This window comes from Prunus avium, chromosome 5 (genome assembly GCF_965620075.1).
Source record: "Prunus avium chromosome 5, drPruAviu1.hap1.1, whole genome shotgun sequence".
Taxonomy (NCBI): domain Eukaryota; kingdom Viridiplantae; phylum Streptophyta; class Magnoliopsida; order Rosales; family Rosaceae; genus Prunus; species Prunus avium.
In genome coordinates this window covers 22,038,189-22,060,127 of record NC_142288.1, presented here as the reverse complement: position 1 = coordinate 22,060,127, position 21,939 = coordinate 22,038,189, and the positions used below count along the sequence as shown (strand labels likewise).

General features: G+C 36.0%; 2 protein-coding genes and 1 non-coding gene across 5 annotated transcripts; 2 read left to right on the top strand and 1 right to left on the bottom strand.

Moving 5' to 3' along the window:
- Nucleotides 1–6,423: 6,423 nt before the first annotated feature.
- UBC5 (ubiquitin-conjugating enzyme 5) lies at nt 6,424–9,625 on the top strand. Its single transcript, XM_021965117.2, has 6 exons — nt 6,424–6,578; nt 6,687–6,766; nt 7,350–7,464; nt 7,607–7,659; nt 7,820–7,948; nt 9,289–9,625. Exons 1-6 carry the CDS (start codon nt 6,535–6,537, stop codon nt 9,420–9,422), a joined length of 555 nt encoding a protein of 184 aa, XP_021820809.1. The 5' UTR covers nt 6,424–6,534; the 3' UTR covers nt 9,423–9,625.
- A 359-nt stretch (nt 9,626–9,984) lies between these two features.
- On the top strand, nt 9,985–10,056 carry TRNAT-UGU (transfer RNA threonine (anticodon UGU)). The gene has a single exon. It is a non-coding gene; the product is annotated as a tRNA-Thr (tRNA).
- Nucleotides 10,057–13,075: 3,019 nt separating this feature from the next.
- Nucleotides 13,076–17,756, bottom strand: LOC110762451 (Disease resistance protein (TIR-NBS class)). Of its 3 annotated transcripts, none has more exons than XM_021965090.2 (3): nt 17,503–17,756; nt 17,080–17,231; nt 13,076–16,199 (listed from the first exon to the last, which is right to left on the bottom strand). In XM_021965090.2, exon 3 carries the CDS (start codon nt 16,128–16,130, stop codon nt 13,128–13,130), a length of 3,003 nt encoding a protein of 1,000 aa, XP_021820782.2. In that variant the 5' UTR covers nt 16,131–16,199; nt 17,080–17,231; nt 17,503–17,756; the 3' UTR covers nt 13,076–13,127. The 3 variants fall into 3 exon arrangements, with proteins under 3 accessions (XP_021820782.2, XP_021820784.2, XP_021820783.2); XM_021965092.2 differs by having other exon boundaries at nt 17,080–17,199; XM_021965091.2 differs by lacking the exon at nt 17,503–17,756 and adding an exon at nt 17,404–17,476.
- Between the last annotated feature and the right edge of the window lie 4,183 nt (nt 17,757–21,939).

Here is a 21,939-nt window from a genome sequence, read left to right as displayed (position 1 = left end):
CAATCATATTTAAAAATTATTAAGTATGTGTGTGTATATATAGATCCAAGGCCGCCCTTACCATTAGGTCAACCCCATCAACTAACCTATAACATTATTGTATTAAACTTTAGGAGCTGAATTTTGTTTTCTGGGATGTGAGAAGCCGGTTACCCGCTTTATCTATTGCCGGTTGACTGACCTCTCACATTCCCCTGAATAGACATATTTAACTTTTAAATTCCATTTTAACATAAAAAATTTAAAAGAACTTCCGCCAAATACTTCTTTCTTTCTCGCTCACATGAATTCAACAAGAACAATCCTGATTACTAATATAAATATAAGAAGTAGGGGTAACATAAAAGTATTAAAGAATAATCTTTAACTTTTTCCTCCCAAAAATTTTTTTAAAAAAATATTTAACTTCTTTAACATACACATCAAGATATTTACCATGACATTTACAAAACACCCCAAGATGATTTAATGAGAAAGTCATAAAATTGGATTGAATAATCATGTTGCATAAAATATACAGAAACACGATATCAATACACAACTTCCATAACCATAGATTCATAGATGATGCAGATATATCATATATTGTTAGTGTAATTTTATAGTGATTTTTGTTGGAGAATTTGGTTTATGGATGCTACTTTTCCTGCAAAACATTATATGAAATAATTATTAGAAACTTGTAATTTACATTGATAGAGTAGATTAAATAAAATCAATGAAAATGACAGTAAAATACTTATCTTTTGGGATGTAGAAGTTGGTCTCCATTGATACTTAATAGTTTTAGGTTGAGGCGTGTAGTCACTGTCCTTAAGAGTAGATTTCGCCCCTCGGAGACAATGTCTTGGTGTAGCAAGGTTGTATGGCGCCCTACTCTCCAGGATACAACAACCTATGACCCTCATAAGCGTACACTCACAATACTTGGGTCAGATGAACACTTGAATCTTTCCCAAGATAAAAGAAAACAAATTGGAACACAAACTCAAGAATGTGGAGGAGAAAATAATGAAGAAAAATGTGTCTATCTAATTTCTCTTCTCCTTTTTAACACATAGCTCGAATGGTTTATTATATTGGAGATTACCAACTCCAAGTGAACGTTGGGTTTTTTAACCAAGCAATTAAACCACATAAAACACTTGCACGTTAAGAACAAAATTTGATCCCAACTAAGCAATTAACTCACGCAATAAAGATTGGAATCAAAACATTCACCAACTATTGTAAACCAAATACATTTAACTTATTTAAATGATAAAATAAATTGAAATATTAAGTAACGGTAATAACTCAATTAAAACCAAAGAGGAGATATCAAAACCGACAAAGCTAACAATTAATATAAAAGTATCAGGTCATAGATTTTATAAATATAGAAAATAATTGCTGTTTTAAAGAAGTAATCAAACCACTCAAAAATCTGGAAATATAAGTTCAACATAAAATAATTAATAAAATATTTTTGTATTTTGAAATACTTACAAAAATTCCAACAATTTTTGCATGAATTATATGCATATTTTGTGTGCTTAAAGAATGCATGTAAGCATCATGATTGTTGAATTTGATTCGATGTAAACAGTAAAACGCACTGCCGTGTAAAGTCCTTAATCAGTCTAGTGCTTGACGCGTGTGGTGCAAAATGAGCTGCATACGACAAGATCATGGAAGGAATGCTAATGGGATCACCACTTCATTACAATTTTCATGTATTTATTTTGCATAAATTTTAATGTTTTGCTCTTGTCATTAATACGACATTATTTATCTACTTTTCTTACCCCATAAAGATTTAAAGAAAAATTAAATTAAATATCATGACCAAATGCTTGCATCGTTGCCCTCCGATAATCGCATTGGTTATTTTTTTCGATTAAAATATCGGCGCCAACGTTAAAACATTTGTTTATTTATTAATGTTATAGTAGAGCATCTTCAATCAATATGTTAAATTGCCACATGGACATGAGATGCTCTTTATAAGTTTATGAAATATTTAACCTAGTCGGCCATCCGTACGTATGATAATCTCACTTAAAAAGTTTCTCACAATCGTACAAGTAATTTCTCAAAATTCAATCATTTTTAAAAATGATCAAGTTGTGAACACTAAACACGTCATGTGAACTTGAAAACCATAAACCCTCATTAAATCTTGCATATGCAATTATGCATGTTTGCAATAACTACCAAAATTCATACCATTATTAGGTGACACACACAATCTAAATGGATTTTGTTTTCCTAATTAGTGACACAATCTATAACTATTTGGATATGAATAATGAACTAAAAGAATTAATAGGACACAAAAAGTCTAAGGAAGGGTACAATGAATATGGAAAGATAAATTAATATGACACAAGGACAATATGGTATTATGGTGACCAAATTCAGTGTGTAGCATTATTCTCACCCCATTCTTATTTTCCCAACACTATTCAATATATTTTTTTAAGATTTATTTACACCATTCCTTGAGATTTTCGACATTTTCACAAAATCCCCAAAGGTATCATAAATTACACGAACATTCCCCGAAGTTTTAAATAATTTTCATGAAACCCTTTTGCATTGATTTTTCATCCAAAGTTTGATGATTTTATATAATAAAAAATTATCCAAATGACAAAGTTAGTCTTTGAGATTGCACATACATTCATTGAGGGTTAATTTTGTCATTAGCATAAATTTTCTTCACTTTTTGGATGAACAATCAATGAAAAGGAGTTTTGTAAAAACAATTTGAAACCTTAAGGAGTGTTTGTGTAATTTTCGAAACTTTAGGGGGTGTTAATATAAAAGGGTTAATTACTGTAGACGTCCGTGAACTATAGAGCTAGTTGCAATTGGGTCCGTGAACTAAATTTCGTGGCAATTTAGTCCTTTAATTAGACAATAAGGTGCAATTAGGTCCTGCCGTAACAGAATCCGTAGAAATTGACCATGTGAGTGTCACGTGCTCTTGTTGTTCAGGGTATTTTCGACTTTTCGTCATTTTGTCCAAATCCACCTCATGCTTTCCCTCACCATCCCTTTGACTAATAAGTTTTTAAGTTAAAGAAAATTAAAAAGTTTTTTTTATATAAATAAAAAAAAATTAAATAAAAAAAAAAAACAACCCAGCCACCATCCCCGTTTCTCCCACCCCCATTCACCATCCCCGTTTCTCCCACCCCCATTCACCATCCCTATCCCCAAAGAATGCCCTCATCTTCCTCCTTTCTTTCTCCTCTCTCTGCAACCAACCACCGCACCATCATCCATAACCACCCATACCCACCTACACCCCCAACTACAAACGTCTACAGTAATTAACCCAATAAATAAATAAACTTACAAATAAAAAATAAAAATAAAAATCCCTCTCTGTTTCACTCTGTCTCTCCCTCTCTCTCGCAACCTATTCCACCTTCCTTATCCCACCCCCTCAAAACACAGAGGAAGACCAACAACAACAGCAACAGAAATTGCAGATCATTATATGTACAAGTGTAGTGAGAAATCAATCAATCAAAGAGAAAGCTTGACGCCCGAGCGAATCGGATCGAATCATATCTTTCTTCTTCTTTGATGGCTGTTTGTTTTCTCTTGACCCTTGTGTTTTCTAGATTTATTTTGTTTCTGGGTTTTCTTCGTGGCTTGAAATTATGGTTATTTGAGATCTGAAATTGTAGCCATGCTGGGTGTATTTGATTTGGTTGAAAGTATAAAGTTTCAGCTATTTGGGGCTGAGATTTGATGTGGGTATTGAAATTTCAAGTTTGATATTTGTTGGGTAATTGATTTTCTGGACTTTATAAATGAAGATTGAGATGGGTTTAGGAGGTGGGGGTTGGGATATTAAACAGCTCAGCGAATTTTTTTGCTTCTCAAATCCTCCTCCATTTCCCCTTCAAGTCTTTTGACATCAGCAACTCCGGCGGCAGAAAGTACTCCAGGGATTTCTTCAATCTGGTTTTGCTGGTCGTTGGGTGATAGTAGGCTGAACCCAAAACTCGAGAGCTTCCAGAGTACTTCAGTAGTATCAGTAATATTGGGCTCAACAGGGCTTACATACTCTGGATAGTGGTAGAAATCCCCAAATGGCATGGTGCCCAGGTTTCTGCCCATTATCATCTCAGTTCTTCAGTTCTTCATTTGGGGGTCGAAGCAAAGGGTTTAAGGCGAGTGTTCAGATTCGAAGGAGAGTCTTCAGACTTGAAAGGACGTTTTTACCCTCATTTTGACGGACAAATTGACAGAGTTGGACGGTAGGACCTAATTGCAACTGATTGTCTAATTAAAGTATGTCTTTGCCACAAAAATTAGTTCGCGGACCCAATTGCAACTGGGGCCATAATTCACGGACGTCTACAGTAATTAACCCTAATATAAATAACTCTATTTTAAAATGATAAGTCTATTCTTATGTAAAATTACTTTGAAGGAAAACTTTTAGCATCTTAAAAAATTAAAAGTCAAAAAGCAATTGTGGTTGCCTTGGCCATTGGCCTTCCTAAGCCACCAAAATGGATGAAGACCACATCCTAAATCATCTTCCTATAAGAAGTATAGAAATTTAACACCAATTGTGCTAACGTTTAGATGACATAATGAGGCCGATAATGTATTAGTTCAATAAAACTTTATTTATACCAATTCAATTAGAAATAGTCACCATTTTAATTAGTAAAACTTAAGATCAATAGTAAGTCAGAAAATGTGTAATTTACGATAAAATTAGAGATAATTAAACTCGTTACAATTTTCCGTACCATTACCTTTCTTGTATTTCTCCATAATTGTCACAAAATAATTCTAATTCATATAAAGATTATACTTCAGAAATAATATTGTGTTCCAATTCTAACCATTTGAACATCAAAGTAATCATCGATATATCAACTACATCAAAATTAGTATAAGAAAACATTAAAGAATTTATTTTTGTTAAAGATGTAGTTTTTAAAGTTGGTGGAATAGAAAACTATGAAAATTGGCTTCTTTATGCCTCAAGTTGGTCAGAAAAAATGGGTAAAATGCTGAAAGCAGAACACTATTACAAGGAAGTTATCATTGGCAGGTCAGGTGACCCTTGTCAGCCTTAGGTCCAGTTTGGGATTGCTGTCACTTTTAAAAGAAGTTGCTTCTGCTGTGCTTTGAAAATAATTAGCTGTAAAGTAAAGCAGCTCCATGTTTGGTAAATAATATTTTTAAAGTGTTGTTAGTACAAAAAGCAGTGTAAAAAACGTTTGGTAAATTTTAATATAAAATTGTTGTAACTGTGAATAATGACTAAAATAGACATGATGTTAAAAGTGTTATGTACTAATCATGTGGTGGTAGTTGTAGTGATGGAGTGGAGGTGGTGGTGGTGATGAAGGGGAAGTTGGTGGTGGTGGGGATGGCGGTTGTGGAGGTGGTGGTGGTGGTGGTGTTGGTTGTGGAGGTGGTGGTGGATTTGGAGGTTTTGGAGGAGGAGGTGGTGGTGGTGGAGGTGGTGGATGAGGTGGTGGTGGCGAAGGATGAGGAGGAGGAGGGTGTGGTGGTGGTGGTGGTGGTGGTGGTGGTTGTTGTGGAGGTGGAGGTGGAGGTCGGGGTGAAGGAGGAGGTTGTGGAGGAGGTGGTGGTTGTGGTGGTGGTGGTGGAGGATGAGGAGGAGGAGGATGTGGTGGTGGTGGTGGTGGTGGTGGTGGCGGTGGTTGTGGAGGTAGTGAATGTGGTGGTGCAAGTGGTGGAGTTGGATGTGGATGTGGAAGTGGAGGTGGTGTCATTTTTTAAAAAGAATGATGGTATTTTGGGAATTAAAAAAATTCATTAAATGTTCATCTCTGCTTCTTTTGAAAGCAGCTTTGAAAAGCAACTCAGAGTCTGCTTTTAAAAGCTGCTGTCAAAAGGCCATTGCTTTTAAAATAATCGGGATATTTTCTTTTTACCAAACACCTTAAACTGCTTAACTTTAAAGTGAAGTAGGTTTTTGGCGAAAAAAAGCAATCCCAAACGGGGCCTTAGTCGGCTCTACCCAATGATTAAGATTAGGGAGTTAAAAAGGGTATTATTGGAATAATAGTGGGTGGGTGGGAAAAATAAATTAATATTTTTTAGAATTTGGAAAAACATAAATAGTAGGTGGAAATGTACCATATTTAGCAACAACAAAAGTTGTATGTACCATTTAACTACTTTATCAAAAGAGGAAATTACCATATGACCAAGAAATTCTCACGCACTCACTCTTTTTACTTAACAATTCAGAAAATCTATCGTGGTAGAAAGACTTGCATGTAAAGTGACGGTATTTTAAGTCAATCACGCATTGTTATGTACTGTGGTATCGCGTTACGTGTAATGTAAGTTCTACCTTGGGAAATCTAACAATGACTGCAGAAATTTACTGGACCATTATTACTGCAGAGTTGCCGACTTTTCTGAGCACATGTATATACATATATACTTCAGTATTTCTCTCACTCTGTCTGAATTTATTTGTGAAGAAACTCAGAACATCTCTCTCAGCGTCTCTCACCCATTTTCCATACCCAAAAAATGTCTTCGCCAAGCAAACGCCGTGAGATGGATTTGATGAAACTGTATATTTTCTCAAATATGCTTTTTTTTTTAGTTCTAGTTTTAGTTTTTCACTACTTGTAATTAAATTTTTGTTTTTCTTGTCTTTGGTTTTGGTTGGTATGAACTAGGATGATGAGTGATTACAAGGTGGAGATGATCAATGACGGCATGCAAGAGTTTTATGTGGATTTCAATGGACCCAAAGAGAGTAAATCATCCGAACCCATATATGATATTCCCCCTTTTTTGTTTATTGTTTTTATGTGTCTCCTTGGTTGAATTTGAGCTAATTTTGATGTCATCTCTGGTGGGTTCTATCCATGTTATGTCTTAAAGCTGTGTTCGTTTATGTTGATCATGTGAAAGTTGTTTTGGGTTTCAGATTTATATTGTTTTGGATAGAATTATAGTTACCAGCTACTGACCACATATATAGTCTCCTCTCTGAAGTCTGAACTATTTCATTTAACCATGGTTTTGGATTGATTTTTTTTTTTTTGGGGATTGATTTAGTTGTGGGAATTTACTTAATTTTTCTGAATGAACTGATCTGGATACTGATGCTTGTTTAAATATCTGAATCCCAATTTAGATTAGGATGTGATTTTAGAGTTTTAACTTAGACTTCTCTCTACTGCTTGTGCATAAATGGGCTGCAAGTTTCTTGTTTTCTGATTTTCTTCAACAGGATGAAGTTTATACATACTTTGCTTTCGAGTAATATGGAAATTGAATGAAAGGTGGGCCTTTTCTTTTCTCTTTTTTCCCCTTTTTTGGATGCAATGTGGCAGGTCCGTATCAGGGAGGTGTCTGGAGGATAAGGGTGGAGCTACCAGATGCTTATCCTTACAAATCTCCATCTGTTGGCTTTGTCAACAAAATTTACCACCCAAATGTTGATGAAATGTGAGTTGGAAGATGCTGAAAATCCCTTACTTTGGCTTTCTTTGAGTTGTATTTTACTTTATTATAGAATAGTTTGTAAAACTTGAATATTGTGCAAGGCTTTGTACTTAAGTCCGGCTAATGGTGATTTTTTGAGTTCCAGGTCTGGATCAGTTTGTTTAGATGTTATCAACCAAACTTGGAGCCCCATGTTTGGTAGGCCTATACATACCTTCTTGTGCATGTAAAATGATATGGTTTATATGGAGACCCGGATACTTTACTTTCAATTTTACTTTGTAGTTTTCTTTATAACTAGTGCTGCTACCTGGAGGAGACAAGGATTTACCTCTATTATTTCTTTACTTTTTTCCAGACCTGGTTAATGTGTTTGAAGTGTTTCTGCCCCAACTTCTTTTATATCCCAACCCATCGGATCCATTGAATGGAGAGGCAGCTGCTTTAATGATGCGTGATCGTTCTGCTTATGAACAAAGAGTAAAAGGTAGTAATTATTTGCAGCTTTTGTGAATTAAGTATATATTGGTTGCCTCTTGTAGGGCTTTCACTGACATGCTAGAGACTTCCTTTTTGTTCCTTTCTTTTGTTGTTGTTCACATATACAGCCTTAGTTGCAGGAGTCAGAGGAGGATTTCAAAATCATAACTGGACTGTTTTTAAAAAAGCTTTGAAGGTCATGAATCTGTGATGTTTAAACATATAAGCTTTGCTGTAGGTTTATTGGAACAATTAAAACTGGTTTAAAATGTTATGAAATTTCACTCTGCAATGGTCGTATTAAGTGGAAAATACTTGAGATGTTAAGGTTTACTTGAGTTCAAATCAATAGCTGTGTTTTAAGACTTGTGGCACCTTTTAATCCAACTTTGAAGTACTCCAGATGTCAAATGACACCAGCAGTATTCTCTTCGAAGCTTTGAATTCCTTAGAAAATTAGTCATGTACAAATAAATAGTAAATCTTAGTTGTATCAAGTATATGCTTTTGAAACTTCTATACCTCACATATATTTAAGACTTTTGATACTATAAAACAATAATGTGGAAGATAGCTTCTACGTTGAGCCTTGAGGATCAGATATTACTGTCCGTTCTGCAGTTGCTCGAAGGATTAAGGATGTGTCAGTTACTGCATCTAATGGAAAAATGGATGCAGTTGTAAAGGGGTTGGGAAATCCAATTTTATCTGTTCTGAGATATATTGATCCCCACTGAGGAACAAAGTTGATAGTTGTTTTCAGCACAAGATTTTTAGGAATTCTTCGGATAAATTTGTTCTCTGAAGTCTGAACCACAGAGCATGACAAAATGTAGCGTTTGCATAATAGAGTTGGCAGTACATTTCTGTTATGTTTGAATATCGCCACGGGATGATGATGAACAGGTGATGAGAATAAGCGGATGGTTGGAGCCCAACTAGCTGATGTCTTCGAAGTAACAATTTGGTTTTTGGAATTAGTATATGAGAACTTAAAATTTCACGTTTTGTTGGTCTTCAGTTTTGGCTGAAAATGAGTTGTAGCAAATTAAAGATCTCTAGAATCGGCATTTTATCAGATATGAGGATTAAGATCATGAGTCTAAAAATTTTCAAAACGAAAAATAGCTTGCAGTAGGCCTGTCATGCTTACAAACTTCCTGTTACTCAACTCCTTTTGCTCATCTGTAATTCATAAGTAGTTGTTCATACGAGTTTGCAGCACCAAATAAAAATCATAAGATCACTGCTTTCAACATCCCTACTTAAATCTATTTCACCGCGTGTCATTCTGCTTTATGTTCATTGTTTTTATGTATTTTTCTGATTATTCTTTGTAACTTACAGAGTATTGTGAGAAGTATGCAAAGCCAGAAGACATAGGTGGTGCTCCAGAGGAGAAATCAAGTGATGATGAGGATCTGAGTGAAGATGAATATGACTCCAGTGATGACGCAGTTGCAGGCCAAGCTGATCCATAGGTTCATAAACCCTGCTCCAGTTAATTCTCTGTTGTACCTGTACATTATATTGTACTGATGCTTGGAAAATTAAACCCAAAAAAAAAAAAACTAAGGGCTTATGGAAAAATTCCTGCCCTTGTGATTGTTGTCCATGGCGGTTGTGTAAATTAATCAACTATGATTTATTGTTATCAATATTCATCTACTGTTTTGGACTGAAAGAGGTCATGTTCTGCTTTGCATACGCATGATGACACACATGCAAGAACATTCTGGTCCCTTATGGGTGAATGATATCTCCATATGCATAATTATCAAACCATTGGATAGGATTTTGGATAAATATATTCGAACTTGGGATCTTTTTCAAAAATAAAAGATATCACAAGAATAAGAGTACATTCGAAGTTGAGATTTCTTTCAACATTGAAAGAAAGATATCACTGGAATAAGAGCTGGTTGGTTATGAATGTTGAACAATGAACCTGGATAAAATAAAACATGGGAATCCTAAAATTTAAATGAGGCAAGAACGGAAATAACATTATTTAAATAGTTTTATATGTCGTATAAACAACAAGCCCTTATAGCTCAGTGGTAGAGCGTTAGTCTTGTAAACTAAAGGCCCGTAGTTCGATCCTGCGTGAGGGCATTATGTTTTTTATGATTTTTCTTTTCTTTTTTTTTTAACCTATTTCAAAATTTTCCAGGTTACAAAAAAGAAGGTGTCACATCAAACAGTTAACACAATACTTTCACAGTGGGGTCTACTTATACCAATCAATCATACAAAAAATGTGATGGATTGGTGACAACCAAGACATTACTGGATATCCAAAAATAAATAATGGAGATGTATAATGTCAGTGATTGACAAATTGCTCCAACAGATTGTTCTTTTTCTTTTGGTCGTACTTTCTAGGGAGAACAACCCACTAGAAAGGTTTCGAGGTGATCACAAGTATATGCATTGCCATCGAAAATTCAAATTCTACAAGCGATAATCTACTCTAAATTAATCTAATATATATAAAGAAAATTTGAAATTGAGTGCAAAAACATAGACTCACTGCTCTGACCAACTGGTCTAACTCACGTGTGCTCAAATAGAGATTTTTTTTATTTCACAAAGTTGCAACTTGCAAGGAAGTCTTGACCAAAAGCCGAAAAAGTTGCAAGGTAGTCTTCAACGGGCTGAACCTGGAAATCAAAACTGAGACTGAGAGGGGCTGAAAGCCCCAAGATTGCTGCATGCAGTACATATTAAGATAAGATGGTGATTGCTTACTGTTGAGTGCCTGTTGCAAAATCAAAATGCCAATCGCCAACTGGACTGTGATTCAGGTGTTTAAATCTGAGGCATTTAAACATGTGAAAGCAAAACACCAAGAAAGCATTTTTCTTTTTTTCTTTCTAAAGTTGAGTTGAGCACATGGGCACTAAATGCTGTGATACTTTTCATATTTCAAATACGTGATTTTGTCTACCATTCTCTTTCTGGGTCCAAATGCATCAACGGTAAAAATTTGTCTACACGACTGACCGTAGCTCCGTCGCATTGCAACACTTTCTATTTATAACAGAATAATGCCTCCAAGAATGGCAATGGAGCATGAGTTGCTTGGTTATTTTCCAAGAGGCCCCAGCATTTACCATGAATTCTAACAAGACTTCATCGTGGACATGAATTTATTATGTCTGGACTAATTCCAAAAACAAGAACTGTGACTTCCAAGGCTCCAGGCATCCCAATGCATTCTCATCACCTATTCATCATCATCCAGTGGCTATATTCAAACAGAAGAGAGTTGTACTGCCAACTCTTTGTTATGCAAACCCTGTATCAGGCTTTGAGTGGTTCCGACTTCAGATGACAAATGTCTCCGAAGAATTCCTAGAAAACTTGTGCAGAAAACAACAGTCAACTTTGATCCTCAGTGGGATCAAATATCTTAGAACAGATAAAATTGGATTACATTTCCCACCACCCTCACAACTGCATCCATTTTTTAATTAGATGCAGTAACTGATGTATCCTAAATCCTTCCAGCAACTGCAGAATGGGCAGCAATATCTGATCCTCAAGGTTCAAAGAAGAAGCTATCTTCCACATTATTGTTTTATGTTATCAAAAGTCTTAAATATGTGTGAGGTATAGAGGTTTCAAAAGCATACACCTGATACAGGTAAGATTTACTATTTATTTGCACACGACTAGTTTTCTAAGGAATTCATTATTTATTTGCACATTACTAGTTTTCTAAGGAATTCAAACCTTCGAAGAGAATACTGCTGATCTCATTTGACATCTGGAGTCAAAAACCAAACTTGGATTAAAAGGTGCCACAAGTCTTGAAACACAGCTATTGATTTGAACTCTTAAGTAAACCTTAAAATCTCAAATATTTTCCACTTCATATGACTATTGCAGAGTGAAATTTCATAACACTTTAAAACTAGTTTTAAGTGTTCTAATAAACCTACAGTAAAGCTTATATGTTTAAACATCACAGATTCATGACCTTCAAAACTTTCTTAAAAATAGTCCAGTTATGATTTTGAAATCCTCCTCTTCCCCCTGCAACGAAGGCTGTATATGCGAACAACGAAAAAAGGTATATGTGAACAACGAAAAAAGGAAGGAACTAAAAGTAAGTCTCAAGCATGTCAGTGCAAGCCATACAAGAGGCAACCAATATATACTCAATTCACAAAAGCTGCAAATAATTACTACCTTTTACTCTTTGTTCATAAGCAGAACGATCACGCCTAGCAGCTGCCTCTCCATTCAATGGATCCAATGGGTTGGGATAAAAAAGAAGTTGGGGCAGAAACACTTCAAACACATGAACCAGGTCTGGCACAAATTTAAGAAACAATAGAGGTAAATTCTTGTCTCCTCCAGGTAGCAGCATTTGTTATAAGAAAAATATCGAAGTAAAATTGAAAGTAAATTGTCTTGGCCTCCAATAGATGGAGATTTATAAGGATAGGCATCTGTAGCTCCACCCTTATCCCCCAGACACCTCCCTGATAAGGACCTGCCACTTCGAATCCGAAAAAAGGAAAGAAAAAGAAAAGGCTCAAACAAGGAAAGAATGCCTCTCGGGGCATCTGAGAGTGATTCGAGCCGTATGAAGGGAAACTCTCACGTACAGTTTTCCACCTTTCATTCAATTTCCATATTACTCAGAAGCAAAATATGTATAAACTTCATCCTGTTGAAGAAAACCAGAAAACAAGAAACTTGCTCCCATTTATGCTCAAGCAGTAGAGAGAAATCTAAGTTTAAAATCTACATCACATCCTAATTTAAATTGGAATTTAGACATTTAAACAAACATCAGTTAAAATAGAAAAATTAAGTAAATCCCACAACTAAATCAATCCAAAACATTTTGGCAAAAAATCACAGAAACCCCATAGGTAATTCAGAGAATATACATAATTCTATCCAAACCAAAGATATATCTAAAACCCAAAACAACTATCACATGATCAACGTAAAAGAACATAGCTTTAAGAACACCAAGAAAGGATGAGGCAGACAAATGTTATTCACATAAACATAACAAGAAAGGATGTTATGGGAAAGGAATGGATTCTCTTTCAGACTAAAAATTGGTATAGAAAATCTCTCTGAATGGGGTATACATCTGTTTTAATTCAGACTTTTGTATAAACTCTAGAGTAAATCTGCTTACAAAAGAAAAATTATGGAATCTATGGTGAAGTATGAATTTGAACATTTGCAAGAAGCCTGGTGATTTTGCTAAGAGTTTCACGAGCAGCTATGGTGTCATGGTGATCTTCACCACAGATTGAAGTTCTGATAAAAAGAGCCTTCCTAATTAGATCATCAGCTATGTCAAACTGTCCCCCTCTAAGCATTAGCTTTGCCCTAGTTTCTAGGACTGTGGCTCTCGACAGCGCAAGCTCCTGCCAAAGGTAAGGATTCAACTGAGCATTAGTTGGGATCGGCCTCCAACAAAGTGATTTATCCAGCCACTTCTCAACGGGCGTAACAAATGCTTGGTCTGCTGCTTCCAGGGCATTGGTGCAGAGGCGCAGGAGCTCTAGAGCAGAATTGCAACGAGAGAATGTAATGAAGGTCCGTATTGCAAGAGGCAAAACCACTTCCTTGACAAGGTATAACAGATCTGACACCTTAAGCTCAACAACTATAGGGTCATGACTAAATCCAAATGTCAAGAAACAGGCTGCCCAGACATGTTCCGAGTGTTGAGATATTGATCCACGAGTGATGACAGCTTGAACCATGGCTTGTGCAACTCCAGTTACTACTCTCTTGCGAGCATATAGCTTGATGAGTTCATGGAAATGGATATGGTCTTGCCTGGTACTGCTTCTTGCAATATTAAACCTTACCAACATGGAAGTTGCTTCTGCTTCTGATTTTTTGGTGTATGATGTAGCGAAGCCACAAGTTAAAGAACGCAGCAACTTTCTCCATAACCAGGTCCCTTGATGCTTTTCTGGTATCTTGTGAGCTGCTAGGGCTAATAAAGAAACTGGAATTGCAGTCGGTGCAAACCAAGTACTTGCCTGGACCATTCTGGTTGCCAAGCTCCTTGGTCCATCCGCATGATCAAAAATTGAGAAACACACCTCGAAGAGTTGCAGAAGGAAAGTGTGTCGCCTCAACGAATTAACCTCCCTGCCACTCCATGAAAACTCTTTTAAGGGCATTCTATTAGTGGTTTCCAATAGCTTACTTGGAAGAATGGGCAGCTCGGACAATATTGCACCTACAATTGCAAGTCCCAACGTTGACCGTCCCACTTTCTCCTCAATAGCTCGTAAAGCATCCAATTCTTCATTTTCTGTGTATTCTTTTACACTACCCTGCATTAGCGACATTGCCTCAGCCCCAGATAAGTATGAAAGTTTCAAAGGCTCCAAATTCATCACAGAAGGAAGGCGTGTGGAAATTATTATGTGTGTCTCTCCACCAAAACGGGGAAGAAGATCCATTACAAGTTTGTGATCCCACCAATCCTTTTCACTTTCTAAGTTATCAATCACCACCAAAAAGGGCATGTTTCTCATGAGTTCTCTGCGTACTCTAGCTATGGCTGCCTCTTCCTGATCTTCAAAGCTTTTGATCCTGTTTTTGTCCAAGCAATTTTCAACCCCAACATCGACTTCTAAGAACGACCAGAGATTCAGATAATTTTGTCTAATATACCTACTTTCCCCTCCTACCCACAAAACCATCTTGTACCTCTGGTGATATCTGTAAGCAAATTCAAGAAGAAGCTCTGTCTTGCCAATTCCTGAGTCCCCAGACACACAAGCAATCCCCTTCCCATACAAAATCTTTGTTGATCTTTTTCTCCTTGCATATCTTCCACCACTTTTTGGCTTTGATTGGTGCTGTTTTTTAGGAAGCTCAGTGCTTTGCATCTCAATTTCTTTTTCTGACTCCTTCCAGACAACTGGTTCTTTTCCTTTTCTGCTGCCAATCTCCGATTTGCGTTCCCTTCGCCTTTCATCAAACGAACTGCTCCTACCCCACCCAATTGTCAAGTTCTTTCGCCTAGGCCTAGCCTTGAGCTCAAAATAATCTCTTTCTGCATCTCCACTGACATCGCCAAAAAGTATGAATTCCAGCTCAGAAAGTTCCTTCTTCCTACCAACAAAATTCTCATTTCGAGGGAATGGGAACTCCTCTTTCTCCACCTTCTCCCTCCACTTGCTCAATCGGTCTACAACACTTCTCCTCCCTAATCTAATTGCTAATAATGTCACAACCCTTAATATACAATCTCTCCAGTTACCATCCTGAGCTTCCAATTTCCATTCATCGACCCGAGAGAGGCTATGAACAGCTTCTTTCCACTCCTTCTCCAACCCTCCATACAAAATCCATAACTCTCCACCATGTTTTTCCCACAGCTCTCCTCTCTTCTCAACTATATCCCTGACAAGGCAATCACCTGGACTCAAGTCAAAGAATATTGGGACCAAGGTCTTCTTGCTAGAGAAAAATCGCAGTTCCTCAATGGTGTATGGATTTCTGAACGACTTCCTTGTTAAGATGACAATCCCAAAAGAAGAAACATCCATGGCCCTCTCAACAATTCCGTGTTTACGGGAATTCCTACATCGGGATCTGTCAGATACAAAACAACTCATCCCTTGAACTTCCAACTCAACTCGGAGCCAATTAGCAAACCTCAGCAAAGAAGGTTTCCGGCCATGTAAACCTATGAAGACGTCACAGCTCCTCAGCCTGTTAGAGGTCAGTGAAACTGGACCTGATGTATATGAGGCTCCATAATTTATCGCATGCTTTTTCTGCCTTTCTCTTTGCCCAGAATAATCATAGCCACGGGCATGGCCGTGACTAGATAGAATGCTGTTAGAAATGCCCGTTGAGGAAGATACATGGTCAAACTTCTGAAAATCACCTGATACGGAAGCAGCTGGGGCAAGCGACATGGTTGACAATTTATATCTGACATTTGCTAGAGATTCAAGGTCTGGAATTCCAGAGCTGGAACTAAGGGGGTCTGTACTTAAAAGAATGCTGTCACATGGAGCCTCAGACCTTGTTGATTCAGATAGTTGACAAGATGGTGATCTTGGGGAGAAAAAGGGCGACTGATTTGCTGAAAAGAATGTTGAAGATGATGTTGACATATTCCTAGAAGTTGTAGCCGGTAAGGAACAGAACCTGGAGCTATCATCTCCAATATCCATATCTACAAACTTTCCCACTTCCTAAATTACTTAAATCCAGTGCATTCACATAAGCTATGGAGAGCCACTCTGAAATGGAACACATGGCTTTAATCAGTTGAAATTTTTTCTCGAACACTGGAAGAACAGTATATATATTCAACAGGAAAAGACAAATGGAAGTATAAAAATTCACGCTACACAGTGAACCAACAAAGGAAGACTAAGACAGCAGCAACATATATGCCTGAAGCCGACTTCCAGCTTGTGGAAAACGTATTATGCTCCTCAATATTTTATATTTTATCCTTTTTTTTCACAGGAAACAGAACATTATTAAGAAAAATTGAAACAACACAAATACGTTGAACCAGATGTCAACCTAAAAGACTCAAGAGAAAAATATGAGAATTTTCACCCAAAATAGAAAAAGAAAAGACGAGAACAGAAAAGAAGACTCAAGGTAACCTTTTACTCTTACTCTAAAGCAGGAAAAAAAACCAAAAACCAAAAACAAAGAAACAGGATAACACAAACCACCAGAATCTGGAAACTAAATAATCAAACTTCTCCATATTCTAAGGCAAGGAAAATAAATGCATTCAAGCGATATGGTAGTGGAAAAACATCTACAATGGAATCCCAAAATATATCAAAAGCAAAAAGTCAATACTTAATTAAGCAGAAAAAATTTACCGGCAGCTAAAACTGCCGCAAAGTTATGCTTCTATGGTCCATATAACCCAATTGAAGCATAATATTCATCTATATACAGAGAGAACCCACTTCCTAAAATCGAAGAAACAAAAGAAGATAAGAACCATGATAAAGGATTGTTTTTGAGGCATTACAGATCCAAAGTAATAAATAAGCTTTAAACCAAAGGACCATTTCTCGAACAAACTTAATAGAATAATACAAAATGGAATAGAAAAATATTTCCTTTATAAATTCAGATCTGGATTCTTACCAGGATTCAAATCTACAACATGGTGGCAAAGAATCCATCTTTTGGCTTCAAATCAAACAACCCAGTTCCACAAAATGAATGATAACCCCAAAAAAGTTCAAATTTGTGCAACTCAAATCTCTGAAAATGAGTACAATGAAGTTAAGCCAAACCTGTAGAGAGAGAAAGCAACTGAGACGTAGAAATATATAATTGCCCAAAAGGCCAAAACACGGAAAGGAAAGTATCTATAAGCCAAAGGTCAAGATTTTTCATTCAGAAGAGAAAGTTTTGACACAATGCAATCAATGTGCAATTTAAATTATTGATATTTAAGATATATACCTTTTACAGACACACGATTTTTCAGCCCAAAAATAAAAAAAGGTATAGACAAAGTGAAGATTTTTCGTGAAAGTAAATGAATCCTCAATATTGGCTTACCTCTTTTAATGGCAGAAAAGAGAAGGAAAAGAAAAAAATCTGTGAGGTCTCTGACTCTGGAACTGTTCAACTCACTCTTTTCAATGCCTAACTAAACTAAACGAAACTCTCCACCTTTCTTTCTCTCTCTAAAAGTCACTGTGGTGTCTGAGGGACTGAGGAACTGGTCTGAAAGGAAAGGAACACCGTTGGAGTGAGGAAAAAAGATGGGCCCCAAAGAAGAGATCTGACGAGGTACGCCTGGTAGGCTCCATGTTCCCCTTTTATTGCTGTGAAGTTTTCAGAAAAATCCACTGTGTTTTGGGGTTTCGTATTCACATTTTTATCTTTTTGGATTTGGTCACACACTGTTCCAGCGGGGGTGTGTTAAAAAAGGTTTTTATTTAAGACAACATTGGATAAAAGAGTTTTAGGTTTCATATGGCATACTCAGTGATTGGTTGCTTGATGAAAGTCCATTTGATTGGAAGAGGTTTCAATTTGAAATAAGATTCATGGGTTCATAAGACATTCTTTCGGTTTCACAATCTTAAATCCTAAATTTTTTGGCGCGAGTGTATTTGTTCGTTAACCGTTAACTTTATAAGTTTGCGAGACATTTTTTCTGTTTAACAACTTTAAATCCTAAATATTTTTAGCGCCAAATCAAATTAATTTTGATTTTATTTGTTCATTAACCGTTACACTGTTAATTTCCATATTATGACAATTCTAAGACCATGTCACCCATCCAGATATTAAGCTCTTAAAATAAATACATTGGTCCTATAATTAATTAACTCACACTAATTATACAATAATTTTTATTACATATGAATTAATTGAAAGTAAGTGATGTGGGGAGCAAGGGCCTTATAGCTCAAATGGTTAATAGCAATTATCTTTGCACAGCAGGTCATGTGTTCGAATTTCTCATTCTTCAATATTGTTTATATATATATATAAATTTTAAAAAAAAGTGATGCGAGGATAAGAAGAAGAATAAGAAAATGTAGAACAATACAACATAATTCACAGCAAAATAGAAGGTAAATAAGCAAAGCTTTACATTATCATATGAGTGATCCCTCACCAACAAAAGACCACTATATTTATCTTACCAAAAAAGATGTAATGTTGGAGTGACTAAATTGGATGGGGCAAAGTTCTAATTTAAACCAGTATTTGTAAGCATAATGCATAGGGCCCTTTTGATGTGAAAAGGCTTAGGTTCATTTTACCAAAAGAAACGGGTTAGATTCATTGCTGAATTGATTTTAAAAAATCTATATCATGATGAATGTCGGGTGCAACATAGTACAACCACAAGCACACGCATAGTTCCAAAACATGTCCTTCCTTTAATATGTGGTGTGCTAGCCTAAGATTAGCCAGGTTTGGCAATTCTCATGCCTCATTCCTCCCCCCAAAACTTCGCAAAGCAATCAATCATGCCACATTACATTTTAAGGTATTTCGATTATAAGTACGGTAATATGTGGAAAAAAACCTTGAGTGTAAAAATATCACTCATTATGTAGTGTTACTAATTAATGTGTCATAATATAATCGACGATAAGATTAATATGTACGTCATATAATCAAATTTTTAATTATGACTTGTATTTAAAATGAATAGAAGTTGTTGAAGTGTTCCTTTCATTTTCATTATTTGAAGTCCATTCGAACGATAGGTACGCTAATCGTTTCAAGCAAAAGGGTAGGTTTTTCTTCTTTTGGCAAGTAATGGAGGTTTTATTTGATCAAAACTATGCACACCAAAATTTCTGTGTCTTTAGATACACGTTATATTATCTCTGCCCCATGAATCATTAATGCAGTAAGATAACATCTCTATCCTGCCAATTAAAGGACTGCTAAAAGTTGACTTAAATCATAGGGGATTTGGCTCTTTCAACATCAGTCCAAAACGCTCTTTTGCTACTTCTTTCTTGAGGGCACATGCTTCCATGTGGCACCACACACGAATGGAGAGCTATGATCTGTTGATACTCATCTATTCTTGATGCAATCCGTGGCTTAGATTGCAATACCTGGCATCACTATATCAGGAGCAAAAAAGAAAGAAAAAAAAAAGGAGTTTAAAAGTTTGAAATGGGGTTGAACACAAATCCACAACTGCTCCATCACATGAGAGCATCTTTGCTCACCACTTTAACCCAATGTGTACCCTCATCACCTTTGTCAACATTTGACACGTGTCTATTGACATAACCATAGTTACATAAATACAAAGTAAAGAGTTAACTATGGTTATGCCAAGAGACACGTGTCAAATGTTGAGAAGTGTGATGAATGTACACATTGGGTTAAAGTGGTGAGCAAAAATATACATCCATCACATTGCCCCGACAAATTGTAGATAGCTTGTGAACACAACACTAGTATTCAAAGTATAGATGGATTTATACTATTCTAATGTTTGGTAGCCAGGACAAAAGCTTATTATTTTATCATATTTTAAAAAAGATTGTTTTATTAAAGAGATATAATTTCTCCACTCCCTTTTTCTCCACTTACACTCCTTTTTGCTTTTTAATACTTTTTAATTAATTTTTTTCTTTCTCTTTTCTATTACACCCTTACCTTACATTAATTTATAAGGAGTATAAGTGGAGAAAAGGGGAGTGGGGAAATCAACTCCCTTCTTAAATTGTGTGTTGTGTTAAGTTGTTAGACTGTCGATTTCGATATGTAATCTAAATTAATAATCTACTACTAGTGGAAAATGACCTTCACTTGTAGATCAGTAGTCTAAGGTTCGAATTCCCATAACAATTTGGTAGTATACGTGTGTGAAAAATATTCCTCTCCTTTATTGTATAACATATGAGATATTTCATTAAGCATTACCCTTTTTGTAATTTTCAATTTTGCCCAAAAACAAGAAAAAATTTGAAATGCACATTTAAGGGCCATTCATGGCATTTGCAAATTGCATGATAAGTGGGGGCCATAGGAGGGAATTCAATTGTCACCCATCACCATCCTAAGTTCTGTCCAATCAACTCCAACAATAAACACTTGTCCACTTTTGAGCAACATATATATACATCCAAGTTCCAACTAATTAGACAGCAACTAGAGCAATTGAGGTCAAAATCTATAAAATTATATGCGTGTCAGTGTCGGGTTGCAAAGTGACCAAAGTTAGATGGGGAATGAAGAAAAATCAGAAGAATAATAAAGCTTCTTGGTAGATAAATCTTTGTGCAAAGTAAGTGTTGGTGTTATTTGTGAGACCAGCCTGCAATGAGCACAGTTTTTCATTTGTAATAATGAGGCCCATAATCAGGACGTTGCCTAAGTTCCTTTTCTGGGTGGCAATAACTCGTTGTTTGTTGAACAAATTCATTGGGACTTGAGCATTTAATAAATAAACTTACTGACTCTGGTTTAAAAGTACTGGCTGTACTTTTTTTTATAGTTAGAATGGGAGATTTGAATTTGAAATATTTTCCCATGCTATTATACTGAAAGTTTACTGGTAAATATAAGGGGCTTGTAGCTTAGCGAGTTAAGAACATTTATTTATGTACTTGAAGTATTATGTTAGATTTTCCTCCCAATATCGCTTGTATAAAAAAAAAAAAACACTTACAGAAATAAGTGCAAGATTCTTAAGAGGCCACCAAATTTGTTTTGTTTCTACTTTTCAAAATTGACAGGTGGAACTTGAATCAAATTAGATTAAACAAACCATCTTGACAGTTCAATTTGAAATTTGTATTAAATTGGGCTAAAGCAATGGTCTTATCTCTCTCAACATTAAACAATTGAGCACAGCTATGAGGAAGTGGCACACGAAGTAATGAATATGGAAAAAGGCATAGGCTCAAACTTTATACAAGAAGTAGGAACAAAAGGATCCCTCAAAAGGACCACCTAGGAACTTTTCTGGGGTCAAATTATTCACATTGAGTTAATTCCCTATACAAAAAGTGGGCTGCAAGGAGTGTATATTATAATGCAAGCAGCCAAAGAACAAGGCATTGAATAATATTCTAAAATTTCTAGGCATGCACTTTGGAGCATTTTTATTTGGAATGAATATTTGTGGAGTATGAGTAGACTAAAATGTAGCAAATATTGGCAGGGAAGTAGGGAGATTGGCTGGACCTTTGCCCAAAATTCAGTGTGCTTTCTGCTAAATAATAGACTTAATTCAATTGCAGACAAGCAAATAATCTCTGCATAGATTTTGGGTAGCACTGAAATACTCAAAGACTAGCTTTACATAATGCAAATAATTGAGGATAGTTTTTTCAGACTGTCAAAAGGGGTTTTTGCAGCACAAAATTTGCTGCAATATTGACCTATGCTTCTACATGTCCTTCCTATAAAACATTCTGCTTAATTTTGTTCCCTGCTACTCTCATATACTCATGGTTCCATGGGGTTCAGAAGTTTTTTTTGCATTTTTTTTTTTGGGTGTGG